Here is a 14,465-nt window from a genome sequence, read left to right as displayed (position 1 = left end):
CAGACATGTGTGAGAAGGAAACAGGAGCCAGTGGTATTGAATGTTTAGAGATGTCAGCGAGATGAAGAGTTTATTGACTGTGGCAAATAAGAGAGCTTTGACCTTTGCCAGCCTAGTTTCTGTGTGGTGGTGAGGACAGACGCCTGATTTCAGTGAGTTAAGATGTGACCCAGAAACTAAGAATTGGAGATAGTGAGTTTCAGCTAGTCTTTCTTGAAAGTTGATGTTAGAAAGGAATGCCAAAGCACTGAAAAAAAAAAAAACAAACGAGAAAGATGGGCTGGTTGCTCACGAGAACTATGGAGAGTCTGTGCCTCAAAGTCCGCAGGTGATAATATGTAACTGGCAGCCCCTACATATTAGGTAACTTAGTGATGGCTCTCATTTCTTTCATTTAATCAGAGAGTGAGTTTAGCTATGCGGATAGGAGATTTTAAGGAAAGGTGAACCGGAAGAAAGATTTTTATAGGACCTGTAATTGTGAGGTGATCTGACTATTCAGAATGGAAGAATTTTCCTTCTAAGTAGAAGAGTAATGCTCTACGTTTGATGAGCCCTTTTGCTATTTCCCTCTACCTGTAATACTGACGTCCTCTGCTAATAGAGCCTTGGATAGCTCGGGGACCCCAGGAAGGCAGGTGCCACGGGCATCTCACGTTCCGGCTTTTCTTTATGGGTCCCCAGGTCCTCAGGTCCTCAGATATCAGAGACTTTATGTTTCTTGCCCTCGAGCAACTAGACTCACCCTGAAGGCAGCAGCATATTGGGCCTGAGAGCAAATGCTCATCTGTAGCCTCCTGTTTGTTTTCATGCCAGGCCTAAATGTCACTTTTCAAACCTGAAACCAAGCTCAGGGCTGCTTTTGGCTTCTTTACCATTCCAGGTAAAACACTTGATGACTTTTCCAGGTTTGTCCCTTCTGACCCTAAAATTTTCTCTGAAATTCCAAAATAACCTTAATGACTTTTATGATGTACAGAAAGAAGTAGGATAGATTTTTATCTATATATGTATTTTTTAAACTTCTTAATGGTGTTTGAATCTATAATTCACTTAACATCTCTGTTATCAGTTTGCAGTTATGCTTTCCAGTGTCCTTGAACGAAGGCTGTCATCATTTAGGGGTAATTCGTTTTGACTCCTAATGATGATGCTTATCTGAGTATCCATGGGGGCATAGTGTATATGTATTCATAAAAAAGAAAAATGTTTAAAAGTTGTCTTCATTAGCCTCACATTTCTGCTTGCAAACCTCTTTTCAATTACTTTTTTGAACCCACGGTTGTTTTTCCATCATATAACTGTACTGCATTCCCATTTTAGATCCAACTGAGGAGCCAGCACCACAGGCCACCAATACAGTTGGTTCAGTTATTGGAGTAATTGTCACCATTTTTGTGTCTGGAACCATATACTTTATCTGCCAGAGGATGTTGTGTCCACGTATGAAGGGAGATGGGGAAACCATGACTAATGACTATGTAGTTCATGGACCAGCTTCTGTGCCCCTTGGTTATGTGCCACACCCAAGTTCTTTGTCAGGATCTCTTCCAGGTGAGCTGAGACTGATCCACTGAGAATCAAGTCTTGGGTCCTGGCAAGATTGCCAAGTTTTGTTACAGAAACAGGATACTACCTGGACTGTATTTCAAACTAGACTATTTTGTGTTTAAACAGTTGTAAGGACAAATGTTCTCTTTTACTTTTAGAACCTTCTCTTTACACAAAAGACCTTAGGTTTGGTTTGGTAGAAATTGCCCAAGAATATATAGCAAATACATGTACATGTAAGCATTTATATATACACTCCATTTACTGCATATACTGCGTTTCTGGATGTGCTCTGCTGGAAGTGAATCAGCTGGTTATTTGGTGAAGAGTCATAAACCACAGTTCTTTAAGTTCAGTACCAGGAGACCGCAGTACTACTGAGCCCAGGAATTAAAGGAGGCCAAAAAATAGGTGAAGATTCCTTTTCATCAGCAATTTAGAAATAACCTGAGTGGTTGCAGGGAGGGGTACACGTGTCATCTTACGTGTTCTCCTGACTTGAGTGATCACAGCGAGGGTAGGGTTTGTCAGCATAGCCAAGTAGCCAGAAGTTCTGCACTTGGGTAGACCAAATTGCTCTTGGGAAGTACAGCTTTCTCTTCAGTACTTTTTGGTGCCCTTAGTGAAAAGAAGCCTTTCTTGTAATGAATATGGAGAAGGAGACACCAAGCAAAAGCCCTGTGAGGATAAGAACTCATTCTAGATGTTAACTCTAAGGAAACAGATACGATTTTCAAACTGTTAATGATTCCTTGTTGCCATACCTACTTTAAGTTAGTGGAATTGGGGACGTCACGTGGGAAAAATAGAGTTTTTTCTTTGGCACTGTGGTTGTGATTCCAACAACATTTGCATGCAGTAGATAAAGAAATAATATTTCATGCGTTGTATTTATGCCCTAAAAATGAGTTTAGTTTTCTTTTGAGATCTGTTACTTAGTTTGTCCTGCTTTGCAGCGTCCCCTCTGCACAGTTCCTTCTTTCTCAGATCTCTAAGAGGTTGAAAATCTCTCATTTTGAAGAGCTTTTCTTCCATTCTGGGGAAGAGGAAGGGCTGGGAGCTATTCTTGGCCTTCCTCTAGGCCAGCTCTCAGTGGAAGTGTTCACTTCTAGAGAACATTCATTTCCCTACTCCGTTAAGTGTTTTCAATTATTATTGGGAAAAGAGGGTGTAAATTGTTTTCAAATCAAACAGTTTGACTATTGGTATTTGTAATTCCATTATTGAATAAAATTATTTCATGCATTTTTATAGATCTTACTCATCTTCAGTATTTATCCTCCTTCATTTTAGGAATGTCTCGAGGTAAATCAATGATCAGCTCCCTCAGTATCATGGGGGGAAGCAGTGGACCCCCTTATGACCGAGCTCATGTCACAGGAGCGTCATCAAGTAGTTCTTCAAGCACCAAAGGCACTTACTTCCCTGCAGTAAGCAGTCTGTTTTCCTTTGTTCGCTTTGAATGCTAAGATAAATAGGGACGTAAATTTTTAACTCATTTAAATGTGGATACTCAGTGATAGCAGTATAAAATGTTTTTTAGTATAGAATTTAGGCATATAAGGCTCAAAGGATATACCACCACCACGTGAGCACTTTGAAATCTTTCTTTAAGTTTACTCTGTAGCCACCAGCATATTTGAAAGCACTGGACATTGATTTCCTATTCCAAGGAAAAGCAGAACTGTTGAATAGTACCTCCTGAGAGGCTAAGGGTCTCCATTCAGTGACCTCTGGGAAGGGGAAGCACAGCTGGTATTTCTCCTAAGTTGGTAATTTTTCTCTAAACATTTATAATTTTTAAAAAATGAGAACCCAGTTGTGCTACACTTAAACTACTGATTGTAGGTTATGGATCTCCTTCTCATCGCCTTGTGGTCTTTAGCTGTAATGAAATTGTGTCTTGAGAAGTGAAGAGCCACAGTCTTAAGGTACTATTTTAGGTCAATTCTTTGAAAAAGAAGGATTGTGCTACTAGTGTAATGGAAAGGAATATGAACAGAGATGAAGGAAGAGTTGAAAGAAAGTCTAATAGCCTCTGAGATAGGCTATTCTTATTTCAGTAATGTGGTTATTTTTCCATTTAGATTTTGAACCCTCCGCCATCCCCAGCAACAGAGCGATCACATTACACTATGGAATTTGGTTATTCTTCAAACAGCCCTTCCACTCATAGGTCCTACAGGTAATACACGCCCTCCTCTAAGATAAGTCAGTGTTTATCAGAAGGGAGTATTCTAGTTGTCAGTTCGCTGTAGCCCTGGATGAGTAGGTGATGGTCACCAAGAGAGAAGAGGCATGGTGAAGTATGCTGGTATAGCCCCTACCACACATCCTTTCCTTTCAGGACATCCTGCTTTTTTTTTTTAATTGAAGTATAGTTGATGTACAATATTATGTGTTTCAGGTGTACAGTATAGTGATTCACAATTTTTAGAAGTTACACTACATTTGTAGTTATTAAAAAATATTGGTTATGTTCCCTCTGCTGTACAATTTATCTTTGTAGCTTATTTATATTTTATTTTTTTAATTTAAAAAGTTTTTATTTTAGGAGGAGGTAATTAGGTTTGTTTTTTAATTTTGTTTTGTTTTTTTTAGTGGAGGTACTGGGGATTGAACCCAGGACCTCATGCTTGCTAAGTAAGCATGTGCTCTACCACTGAGCTATACCCTTCCCCCTGCTTATTTATTTTATACATAGTAGTCTGTACCTCTTAATCCCCTGCCCCCATATTACCCCTCCCTCTTTCCCTCTCCCCACTGGTAACCACTAGTTTGTTCTCTGTGTCTGATCTTTTTTGTTATACTCACTAGTTTGTTGTATTTTTAAGATTTCACATATAAGTGATAGCAAACAGTATTTGTCTTTCTGTCTGACTTAATTCCCTTTGCTTAATACCCTCCAGGTACAGCCATGTTGTTGCAAATGCAAAATTTTGTTCTTTTTATGGCTGAGTAGTATTCCATTGTATACATATACCACATCTTTATCCAGTCATCTGTTTATGGACATTTAGGTTACTTCCCTGTTTTGGCAATTGTACATAGTGCTGCTATGAACACTGGGGTGCGTGTATCTTTTCAAATTAGTGTTGTGGGTTTTTTAGGATGTACACGCAAGAGTGGAATTGCTGAGTCATATGGTAGTTCTGTGTTTTTTTTTTGTTTTTTTGAGGAACATCCATATGTTTTCCACAGTGGCTGCATCAGTCTGCATCCCCACTAACAGTGTACAAGGGTCCCCTTTTTTCTACATCCTGCCAACATTTGTTGTGTTCTTTTTGTTTGTTTGTTTTAGGGGGGAAGTAATTTGGTTTATTTATTTATTTAGTGGAGGTACTGGGGATTGAACCCAGGACCTCGTACATGCTAAACAGGCACTCTGCCACTGAGCTGTACTCTCCCCGCCTGTATTCTTTTTGATGATAGTCATTCTGACAGGTGTGAGGTGGTATCTCACTGCGGTTTTAATTTCCATTTCACTGATGACCAGTGATGTTGAGCATCTTTTCATGTACCTGTTGGCCATCTGCATTTCCTCTTGGCAAAAATGTCTATTTAGGTCTTCAGGGCATTATACATTTTTTAAAGAGAGTCACAAATGCTGTCTTTTATTAGAGTATTAAGGCAGAGTTCCCAGGCTTTAGCAGTATTCTAAGGAATAGTTACCCCCAAAGTGACTGATTTCAAAAATAGGTTATTGCTTAGGCTAGATTTGATTGACAGTCTGCAGTGGAATGTTGGGATAAGACTGTGGTCCAGAGAGTTATGAGAGCTCTGAAACAGCAGGGGTGTCGAGGACACAGAATTGGAGAAAAATTGAGAGAAGCGTAAGTTCAGCTCTTGCTTACATATGTTATCCTGATCCAGAATAAAAGATTTCTCATGTAGTTGCATAGAATATATCATGACCCACTAAAATAACTGAAATGTATTTGTAAGCCAAAAAGGGAAATTTTGCCCTCATGCTGATTCATTAGTCTGTAGAGCATAGGTTAAGTGCTAATGTGTCGTCCTTACTCTTTTGTCTGACTTGAAAGGCCAGCAGAAAGTCAAAAACTTATATTCTCTCTCCAAACACACTAACGTCCAGTGTTTATTGACATCTCTCACATGCCTGTTACCTTCTCGATAAGGTGTTTCCTAGAATTCTAGTCACATTGCCCTGATGTAACCTTATGGATGTGTAGAAATCAAGTGGAAACTGTTATAGTATCTAATTCAGAATTCTCATTTCAGTTTATGGATAAGACTATTTGAGATAAGTTTGACTCTGAACTGATTGTTTTTTGTTGTTGTTTAGCTTTTTTTCTTTTTGTGGGGGGAGGGTAACTAGGTTGATTGATTTTTTTTTTAATGGAGGTACTGGGGATTGAACCCAGGACCTCATGCTTGCTAATTAAGCATGTGCTCTACCACTTGAGCTATAGCCTCTCCCCGAACTGATTGTTTTTAAGTTTTATTGTAAATGTTGCTTTTCTTGCCACAAGTTTGTTCTAAAAAGGCAAAATAGAAAGGCAGAAACCTGAAAACCAAAGGGAAAGACCTAAATTTTTATTTTAAAAAATTAATTTCTTTAAATTGAATAAAACACTATTGTATCCAAAACAATTCTTATTTAGATTTTTGTCTCAAGTTTGTGGAACTTTAAAGAATTTTGTTAATTCTGTTTCCTTTCTTTCTCTCCTGTGTTTTTTCCCCCCCCATGAAAATGGAGTGTTGAGCCTTTCAAATGTTGAGCCAAGAAATTTCATCAAAGCTCACCACCTGATAGGACAGAAAGATAAGACCTAAAAAATACTATGACATCATGTCAGCCTTGGTAGTAAAAATGCTTGAGAACCTGCTTGGCAGGTCATGTAACTCTTGCTTTTTTGCTCTCACCTAGAACCTGCCTCAAATGGCTTGTGTCCTCATGTATTATCTGGCGCTCTGTATCACTAGCTGTTTTATGAATTATAACTTCAGTTTTACATTTGCTCTTGCCCCTCTCTTGCAGTCATTTTGTTTGATGAGAAAGCATCTAAATAAATCTTGATTGGGATAAATATGAAATATGATCAGTGCTACCCTACTTAGAATATAAACGATATAAAGAGTTATAGATAGAAGTAGAAATGATAGAAAAGCCAGCACTTTGGGTCAGCTCTTATTTTCAGTAGTACATTTCTCTATTTTCAGTGCCTTTTTCTTTAGTTAGCCATGCTACAAACTTGACTTAAAAGCTATGGATTACTTGAAAAGGTAGATTAAAAAGTATAAGAAGTAAATTAAGTCTCTGAAATACATATTACAAAATTCACTGGTCCTATGTGGATATCTAGGATTTACCATTTTGATGTTCAGTTAAAGCTACTCTTATGACAACATACTTGTCATGCAGGGAATCAAAACTCCTTCCCCCAAACCACAGCAGTTGTCCTTTGCTGGTAGTAACCCAATGGGGTGGATCTAGGCTGCCCATCAGAATTCAGCCTGGCTTATACAGTATTTGAGTTCTCAAGAGCGAATGGAGTCTTAATTAAATTATTCATCAGGTAAATTATAAAGTGTTTAAGGAACATTGCGGGAATGCTGACATGTTTGAGTAGTGTAACATAGGGACAGACCCGTTCTTGTCGCAGGTCATGGAAAGGCAGAAATTGGTGAGGTCCACTGTAGAGACTGAATGCATAATGTACAACTGAGAGATTTTCCAAAGATGACCGTTAAGTACAACCTTGAATAGTTCTTTTTTATTCTATGATACAGTGTAACTTAAAGGTATAAGCGCACATCCAGAGGCTACAGTTTCACTTGCATTCCCATTCTATCCATTTTTAATTGCCTCTAAGCACATTTCATTTATAAATATAAAATAGATGCTATCTTTCTCCTCTAACCTGCCATTGAACGTTGAGTGTTGGTTGGGGTAAATTTAAATTGTAGTAGCTTGTTGCCTTTACAGTGAAGTTTGTATTCAGTAGCTCTGTTTTCTGATAGAGCAAACCACTTCTGTAAATAACTCTGCTTCTCTTGATTTTCTCTCCCCCTGTACCAGCTACAGGCCATACAGTTACCGGCACTTTGCACCCCCCACCACCCCCTGCAGCACAGATGTTTGTGACAGTGACTATGCTCCCAGCCGGAGAATGACCTCAGTGGCGACAGCCAAGGGCTACACTAGTGACTTGAACTATGACTCAGAGCCTGTGCCCCCACCTCCCACGCCCCGAAGCCAGTACCTGTCCGCAGAAGAGAACTATGAAAGCTGCCCGCCTTCTCCGTACACAGAGAGGAGCTACTCGCATCACCTTTACCCACCACCACCCTCTCCCTGTACAGACTCCTCCTGAGGAGGGGCCCTCCTCCTCTGACTGCCTCCCACACAAAAGTGTAAATACAAATTCGGTTGAGATCTGGAGGGGGGGAGGGAGCTACTAGAGAAGGATGAGGCAGACTGTGTACAGTTAGAAACTATAAATGGGGTCGGGAGTACTGGAGATATTTGTACAGAAGGAAAAGATATTTATATATTTTCTTAAAACAGCAGATCTGCTGCTTGTGCCATAAAAATTTGTATAAAAAATAAATTTGTACTAAAAGTTTTATTTTTGCAAACTAAATACACAGAGCATGCCTTAAACCCAGTGAAGTAACTGAGTACAAAGGAAACAGGACTAACAAAGGCATCACTGACCAGGAATATCTGGGCTTTATTGATACCAAAAAAAAAAAGAAAGAAAAGAAGAAATTAAAGTCCATCTCAGAGCAGCAAACCATAGACACTTGGAAGTAGCCAAATGGCCTTCATGTTAACCAACAGTTGAAGGGTAACAAGTTTAAGGAATGAAAGACAAAAAAGAGAGAGAATTAATAACTAACTTTGGAAAAAGGGCTTTGTTTTCTCTAGGAATCCAACAATTTTAGCAAGGAAAATAAATATTTATAAAAATCCGTTTGGGGTGCTGCTGCTGTAGGAGGGACCAGCCGTCAGGTAAGATGCTGTGGGGCCGATTGTTGTGCAGGTCTTCTGTCCCTACCTTAAAGCCCACCCCTCTGTCAGACAGTAATGTTTCTCTAGGCGTTTTCACCTTGCTTCCTCCCCAGCCGCTTTGTAGGCTATTTTGCCAAGGTATCGTAATTTATTCCGTTTTTTATCGGGGATTGATTAAATGGAATTTTCTAAATTAAGGTTCATTTTAATATTTCTACTAGCTCCATCCCCCGTCAGCTTAGCTCCTCATTCAGACTGCTGTGTTTGCATAGTGATCAGAAGTTAGGCATTTTATTGCTCCTCTTCCAAGATTGTTTTAATGCTCATTAAAATGTCTTTTTTACAACACATATAGACAATGTTTAAGAATAACAACTTTAACCATTATGTTTTTGTTGTAAATTAATCATATATCCTTGCGGTACTTTAAACATATAATATCACAATATGAAATCATTTTTATATATATTTTTCCTAGTAAGACATTTAAATATGTTCCAGTGAGGGACAATCTATTTAAAAAGAGAATTTTTTGTTATCATTAGGTTTTCCCTTTATTAACTGTTGGTGACATTTTCATGTTCTCTAGGCCCATTTTTCTCAGAATGATGTCTACATACATACCTCTTCTAATGTGTGACGTGAGTTTAATAATATCTTTGTTACCTAATGTGAATGTTAGATTGTTTTCAAATTATCCAGAAATTATTCTTATAATCACTTTATATATTTTTATGTGTGTTCTCTCTTATTCCATCATGGATTAAGATGATTTAACAGATCTAACAATATGGATTACATGAGAAGGCAAACTGTTAACTGCTCAGCTGTCAGAACGTGGGTGGAGGGAAGAATGGAAAGCTCTTACGTAGGCAGTGCCAAGGCGGCTGTGTCTTCCGCTATCAGGGCTGACCTGTGGGGTGATTCTAGCGCTGCTCTGCCACCTCACCAAAAGGTGGCTTCCTGCTTTTTACACGTTTCCAGCATTTCTCTGCTAATAATTGAATGTTTTTAAACTGATGTATTTTTACTTTAACAGGTGTTGATCAGTGAGTTGCTGAGGGATTTTTTTTTTTTTTTTTTTTTTTTTTTTTTCTGTTTTACTGAGGCCTCTTTGGACTTCAGGGCCCGAGAGAAAACAGTGAAGAAAGGGTTGAGAATTTTGGTAGCGGTGAAATTAACTTTCTCAGCAATTAAAAAATACCGAAGTAATCTTTCTAAAGAGAAAAAATACGGTTTCAAAATAATGCTTAGATTATTGGGAATACCTTACGTGAATCAGGTGCACTTGATTTTGTGTATAAATAAATGATAATCCATCAGTGTCTTGCATTTCAGTCAGACGAGCATTAACTCTTCCTGTTGATGGAACAAAGTGCCCAGCATCTAACAAAACAGACTTGGAAGTTGCATTCTGTGACACACAGGGGCACTTGATGCTCAGATGAAGATGGAAAGGTTAGCAATAACTGGGTATCGATTAGAATTTGAGAATTCTATATGTTTACATTTTTTAATGTGCATCTTTATCTGGTGGGCTTCCCATGTGGAAACTTGCACTATAATGAACTAAGAAGAATGCTGCCTTGTTGTGTCTCAGTTCAAGTGCGTGTGCTGCGATGGCAATGGCCTCTTCTTGCAAAATACTAATTTGTGTGCCAATTTGTTTGAAATTATTTGAAGGCAGTTCAGCTTAATCTCAGAGTTCTCTTTCTATGTATTTTAGATGGATTCTTACATTTAAGGGAATACCTTTCAATGAGAGAATTGTCAAAATTCAGGAAAGACTTATTGGCCCTCAGGTTATATGGACAGTTAAGCTTAAAAGTACACTATCTTGATTGTTAAACACATGATCCTTAATTGGAAAAATTGAGGATAAAAAATTAACATGAGAGCACAAATCAGGGGAAGAAGGAAAATTGTTCTGAATTTGGAGTATTGCTAGATTCATTATTATGAGGGGCGATGAATAAAATTTCATTATATTCCTTAAATACAAAAGTATTTGTTTCGATTGTTATGTCTTGAAGTATGCTCGCTCACTTACTAAAGCGATTGAGATTATCTGAGAATTGAACTTCAGCATAGCATACTTTCTGTGCACTATAGTAAGCTGTTCTGCATTGAAGTGGTCTTTTATAATTCTGAACTTTTATAACTTTGAACCTGGCTCCTGCAGGGACCTGGTTTTCTGAATAGAGGTTCAAGAGATTTTGCTGCTTATATCAGATAATGGCATATTTAACAGTAAAAAGACAGCTAAGGCATAGAATTTTCTCAATGTTAATTTTTCTTTCATGGTGTTTTATTATGCCTCTGACACTTACTGCAGCTCTTTAACTAGCATATCATGAGATGTTATATGTTTGGCAGAAAATAACCAGTCATTTATTTTAATTTTCATATAAAAATACTTTGTGATACACCACCAAGAGATATCTCACCCTTTAAATTTGAGAATAACTATTCTAAAGGGATGATATGTATTTAGAAATGAAGACAATATTTTCATCTAATATAGGCCAATAATTGGGGTAAGGGGGCTTTGAGCAGTAAAAAGATGATTGAGGATTGTATTTGTTCATCATTTAAAAATACTCCAAAGCCAATAATTTGTATAAAGCCAACTCATTTGACATTAACATATAAAAATGGCCACCATCTGTATTAGGTAGCAGTTAGTTTTGGGGGAAATTTGTTTTGCTGTCAGGCTCATTAATGAGGAATGCTGCAAGCAGGGTTAGTACTTAGCACTGTGACTTACCTAGTCTGTTAATGAACTATGTATATTTATGTAATCTGATAGCAATAGTCGTAGTATAGGGACTATTTCTGGTACCAGAAAGGCTTGCCTTAGGCAAGCCCGACTCCATGACAGACGTGCTGCTGCTTTTCCCTGTCAAGTCCTGGGCCTACATTCTTAAAAGTGTAGTTTTTAAAATTGCTTTATCTCTTGCAGGGGAAAACCTGCCACCTCATCGATTTGCATGCCGTAAAAGCAGTCTTTCCTAACAAGATTCGGAAACAAAAATCTTGGGCTTTTCACACCCCCCAAATACGTGATGCTTTTAATAAATGCAGTACTTCAGTCTGAGGAATGACATGAATAGTATGTCTGGAGCGTGGGTATGAGTATGTGATCATCAGGTGGCCGATAAATGTTTGGGCATCCGTAAATGAGGCTGTACACGGAGTGTAGACACGGACTGAGCCTTAAAGAAGTTCATGGTCGAGTGTTGTTTAAAATATGTTCTCAGAATTCTTAAACTGAAGAGATTTAATTCTGTTTGGTAGTCCTTTCCTTACCCCAAGCCTAAAACGAACCAAGAGAAATAACAGAACTGGTTTCTGACTTCTGGGATTGCATCACTTTACAATAGGCTCAAAATTTAGCTTTTGAAATTCTCAAAGTTTTAATGGACTTTGGGTCCTAAAGCATAACATTTTACATTTATAATTTTCAAAGATCTTAAAATTGTGAATCTGTGTACTCAGGATATTTCTCTTTGACTGGATTCTACCTCTTGTTAAATTAAACCTGTACTTGAGTGGTGAGGGAGGTAGATTCTTAGGTTAATCTTGATTTAGAATTAAATTAGTGACCTCATCCTTCTTCAGTCCAGGTAAACTTTACTGGGTTTTTTTTCCCCCATAAGGCATTCTTAAATCATTTTTAAGTTTATTGCTGAAAAATCATCATGACTTTACAGATAGAATTATAAACTAAGTGGTATCTTGTACTCTGAAATGGAATATAGACCTAACAAAAACTAATGTTTAGATTTCCCACCATTACTTAGGGTTTTCCCAAAAGTTAACACCAAAGAATTAGACAATGTGCTTTTGCTTAACTGTCCATTTCTCTCTCTTTTTAATCAATTACAAACAGGGCAGGACTCTAGAGAGAGAGAGAGATATCAATGCCTAAATATGAATATTAAAAGGAAAATAAAGCAAAGAAAGTCTGATTAATATTACATGAAATTAAGTATCTGGGGTTAGTTAAGGACATTTTAAAAAAAGAGTGAAGAGGATATCAGGAAGCTTAAGCTGGACTGGCCTTATTTGCAAGTGAAGGATCTGGTGCTGCTTTCAGATGTTTTATCCTCTGTGTTTTTAAATTTTTTCTTAAGCTTTAATCTTCGTCATTGTCTTAAAGTCAGCTGGTGTTTCTTGTTCGTGGACTTTGGTACGATGGTGCTTTGCAAGGATGTATTTATATTTTAATGACCAACATTTGGTCAGCCCTTGTCCACTATTCACTTCCCCCTTTTTGTAAAATAAGTGCTTTAATTGTAAACTGTATAAAAATACCTTGTATAAATCACCCTTTTGATTATTACAATAAGTTGAGTTGTAACAAATGAAATGTTGATTTTTATAATAAAACAGTGGAAAATAAGTGTCATTTTTTTTCAGCAAGAAATTAAAACAGTTGATTGTGCTTTGCTGTCATATGCGACATATGTGTGTTTCAGACACAACAAAACCCACCTTTATTGTTTGCATTTCAGATAAAATACAACTTTGGAAGAGAGGGTTGAGAAAGGCTGTTGCTTAGTGCAGTGCTGATAATGCCTGTGATTAGGAACAGAATAAGAAAAATAGTTGTTATCAAACCAAACTTGGGTCTGCTCACCCGCTGCACAGCAAAGCCACTCTGCTGACACAGGGTTGTGGTGAAGGAAAATACAGCATTTCTTTGCAGGGTGCTAAGCAAGAAGAATGTACAGCTGGTGCTCATGCAGTCTGCACAATCCATCTCCCATGTCAGAAAATTTTCTACCTGAGATTTGCATTTGTAAATTCAGATTTACTCACCATATAAAGCCAATCTTCTCCAATAAAGAGGCTAAAAATAAAAGATAACTGTTGTTAACATTTGGTCTGCATTTACTGTGCACCAGGTGCTGTGCTAAGTATCCCATTTTTTCCCTCAAAATAATCAACTGATTAATGATCATGTTTGACAAGAAATGCCCGATTTGGTTATGAAAATTCCAGTGTAACGTTTTGATTAGAGACAGTTGGCAGTGGGTGGTGGGAAAAGGACACTGAATTGAGATTTAGACTAAAAATCTCCATTCCATTTTAGTTAACTGCCAAGACATGTCTGAACTCATTTATTCTATTTGTTGGTATTAGTCTCTTAAGAGAGTTTTCTGAACCTTGACTCTTAAGTCAGCCAGTTCCTCTATCTGTTTCAGAGAGTTTCTTGTACATAAAACATTCTAGGCAATGGACAGTATTACAGGTTAAGAGTCTGCTGGAGGCCAAAGACTCACATAGCATCTTATTCTGTGTAGATCCTTATTTGCTGCCTCCTTCCCCTGGCTCCTCTGGTCTTGCTCTGCATTCCGAAGGAATTTATGCCTCTCAAAAGAGGGGCAACACAAGGCACATGGTACAGCAAAAGCTGTGTGGCTGACGAAGTGATTATCTTTTGATAATCAAAGGGAGCTTTTTGACTTCTGACCATCCTACCAAAAGCTCCCCCACTGCCATTACCCAGTTGCATGGCCCAGAAGACTCCTGTGTTTTGCACAGTAATTACAGAATCAAGTTCCCCTGCCAAGTTTACGATTAACTTCTCTGTCTAAAACTTCATTCCCTTTCTTGTCTCTCTCCTGTTCTCAGGATTGAGGAGTATCAAAGCAGGACCTTGTGGACCCTTCCCAGATACAAAAGCCCCTCCGTGTTCCCTGTTTCTTACTTGTAGAAAAAAGACTTTAGTCTCCTAGGCCTCTGTTCAGTTCCAAAGAGCAGGCACAAGCAGTTAACTAATTAGGGAAGTGAGGGAATGCAGAAATGTAAAGCAGTCAAGCAAGAAATGATAGCTTAAACAATAGTTCAGTGATAAAACAGTCCAAGTTCCTTCTCAAGGGATATATGTAACAATCTGATGCATATCTTTGAGTTCTGCAAAAACTTA

At 38.0% G+C, this 14,465-nt stretch overlaps 1 protein-coding gene and 1 non-coding gene across 4 annotated transcripts in view; one reads left to right on the top strand and one right to left on the bottom strand.

Moving 5' to 3' along the window:
• LRP6 (LDL receptor related protein 6) overlaps positions 1-12,935 on the top strand; it is a 126,188-nt gene extending 113,253 nt beyond the window's left edge. For 2 of the 3 annotated variants that reach the window (XM_031444080.2, XM_010986227.3), the window contains 4 exons: positions 1,324-1,554; positions 2,845-2,981; positions 3,639-3,736; positions 7,595-12,935. In XM_031444080.2, coding sequence (XP_031299940.1) covers positions 1,324-1,554; positions 2,845-2,981; positions 3,639-3,736; positions 7,595-7,889 — 761 coding nt within the window. In that variant the 3' untranslated portion in view covers positions 7,890-12,935. The remainder of the gene's footprint in view (positions 1-1,323; positions 1,555-2,844; positions 2,982-3,638; positions 3,737-7,594) is intronic. The other variant, XM_031444081.2, reaches the window with a different exon arrangement.
• TRNAS-ACU (transfer RNA serine (anticodon ACU)) lies at positions 4,153-4,230 on the bottom strand. The gene is given in 2 exon segments: positions 4,153-4,188; positions 4,193-4,230. It is a non-coding gene; the product is annotated as a tRNA-Ser (tRNA).
• Positions 12,936-14,465: the final 1,530 nt, after the last annotated feature.

Source organism: Camelus dromedarius, chromosome 25 (genome assembly GCF_036321535.1).
Source record: "Camelus dromedarius isolate mCamDro1 chromosome 25, mCamDro1.pat, whole genome shotgun sequence".
In the NCBI taxonomy this organism is placed as follows: domain Eukaryota; kingdom Metazoa; phylum Chordata; class Mammalia; order Artiodactyla; family Camelidae; genus Camelus; species Camelus dromedarius.
The sequence above is the reverse complement of the archived record's forward strand: the minus strand, read 5'-3'. Positions and strand labels throughout refer to the sequence as shown.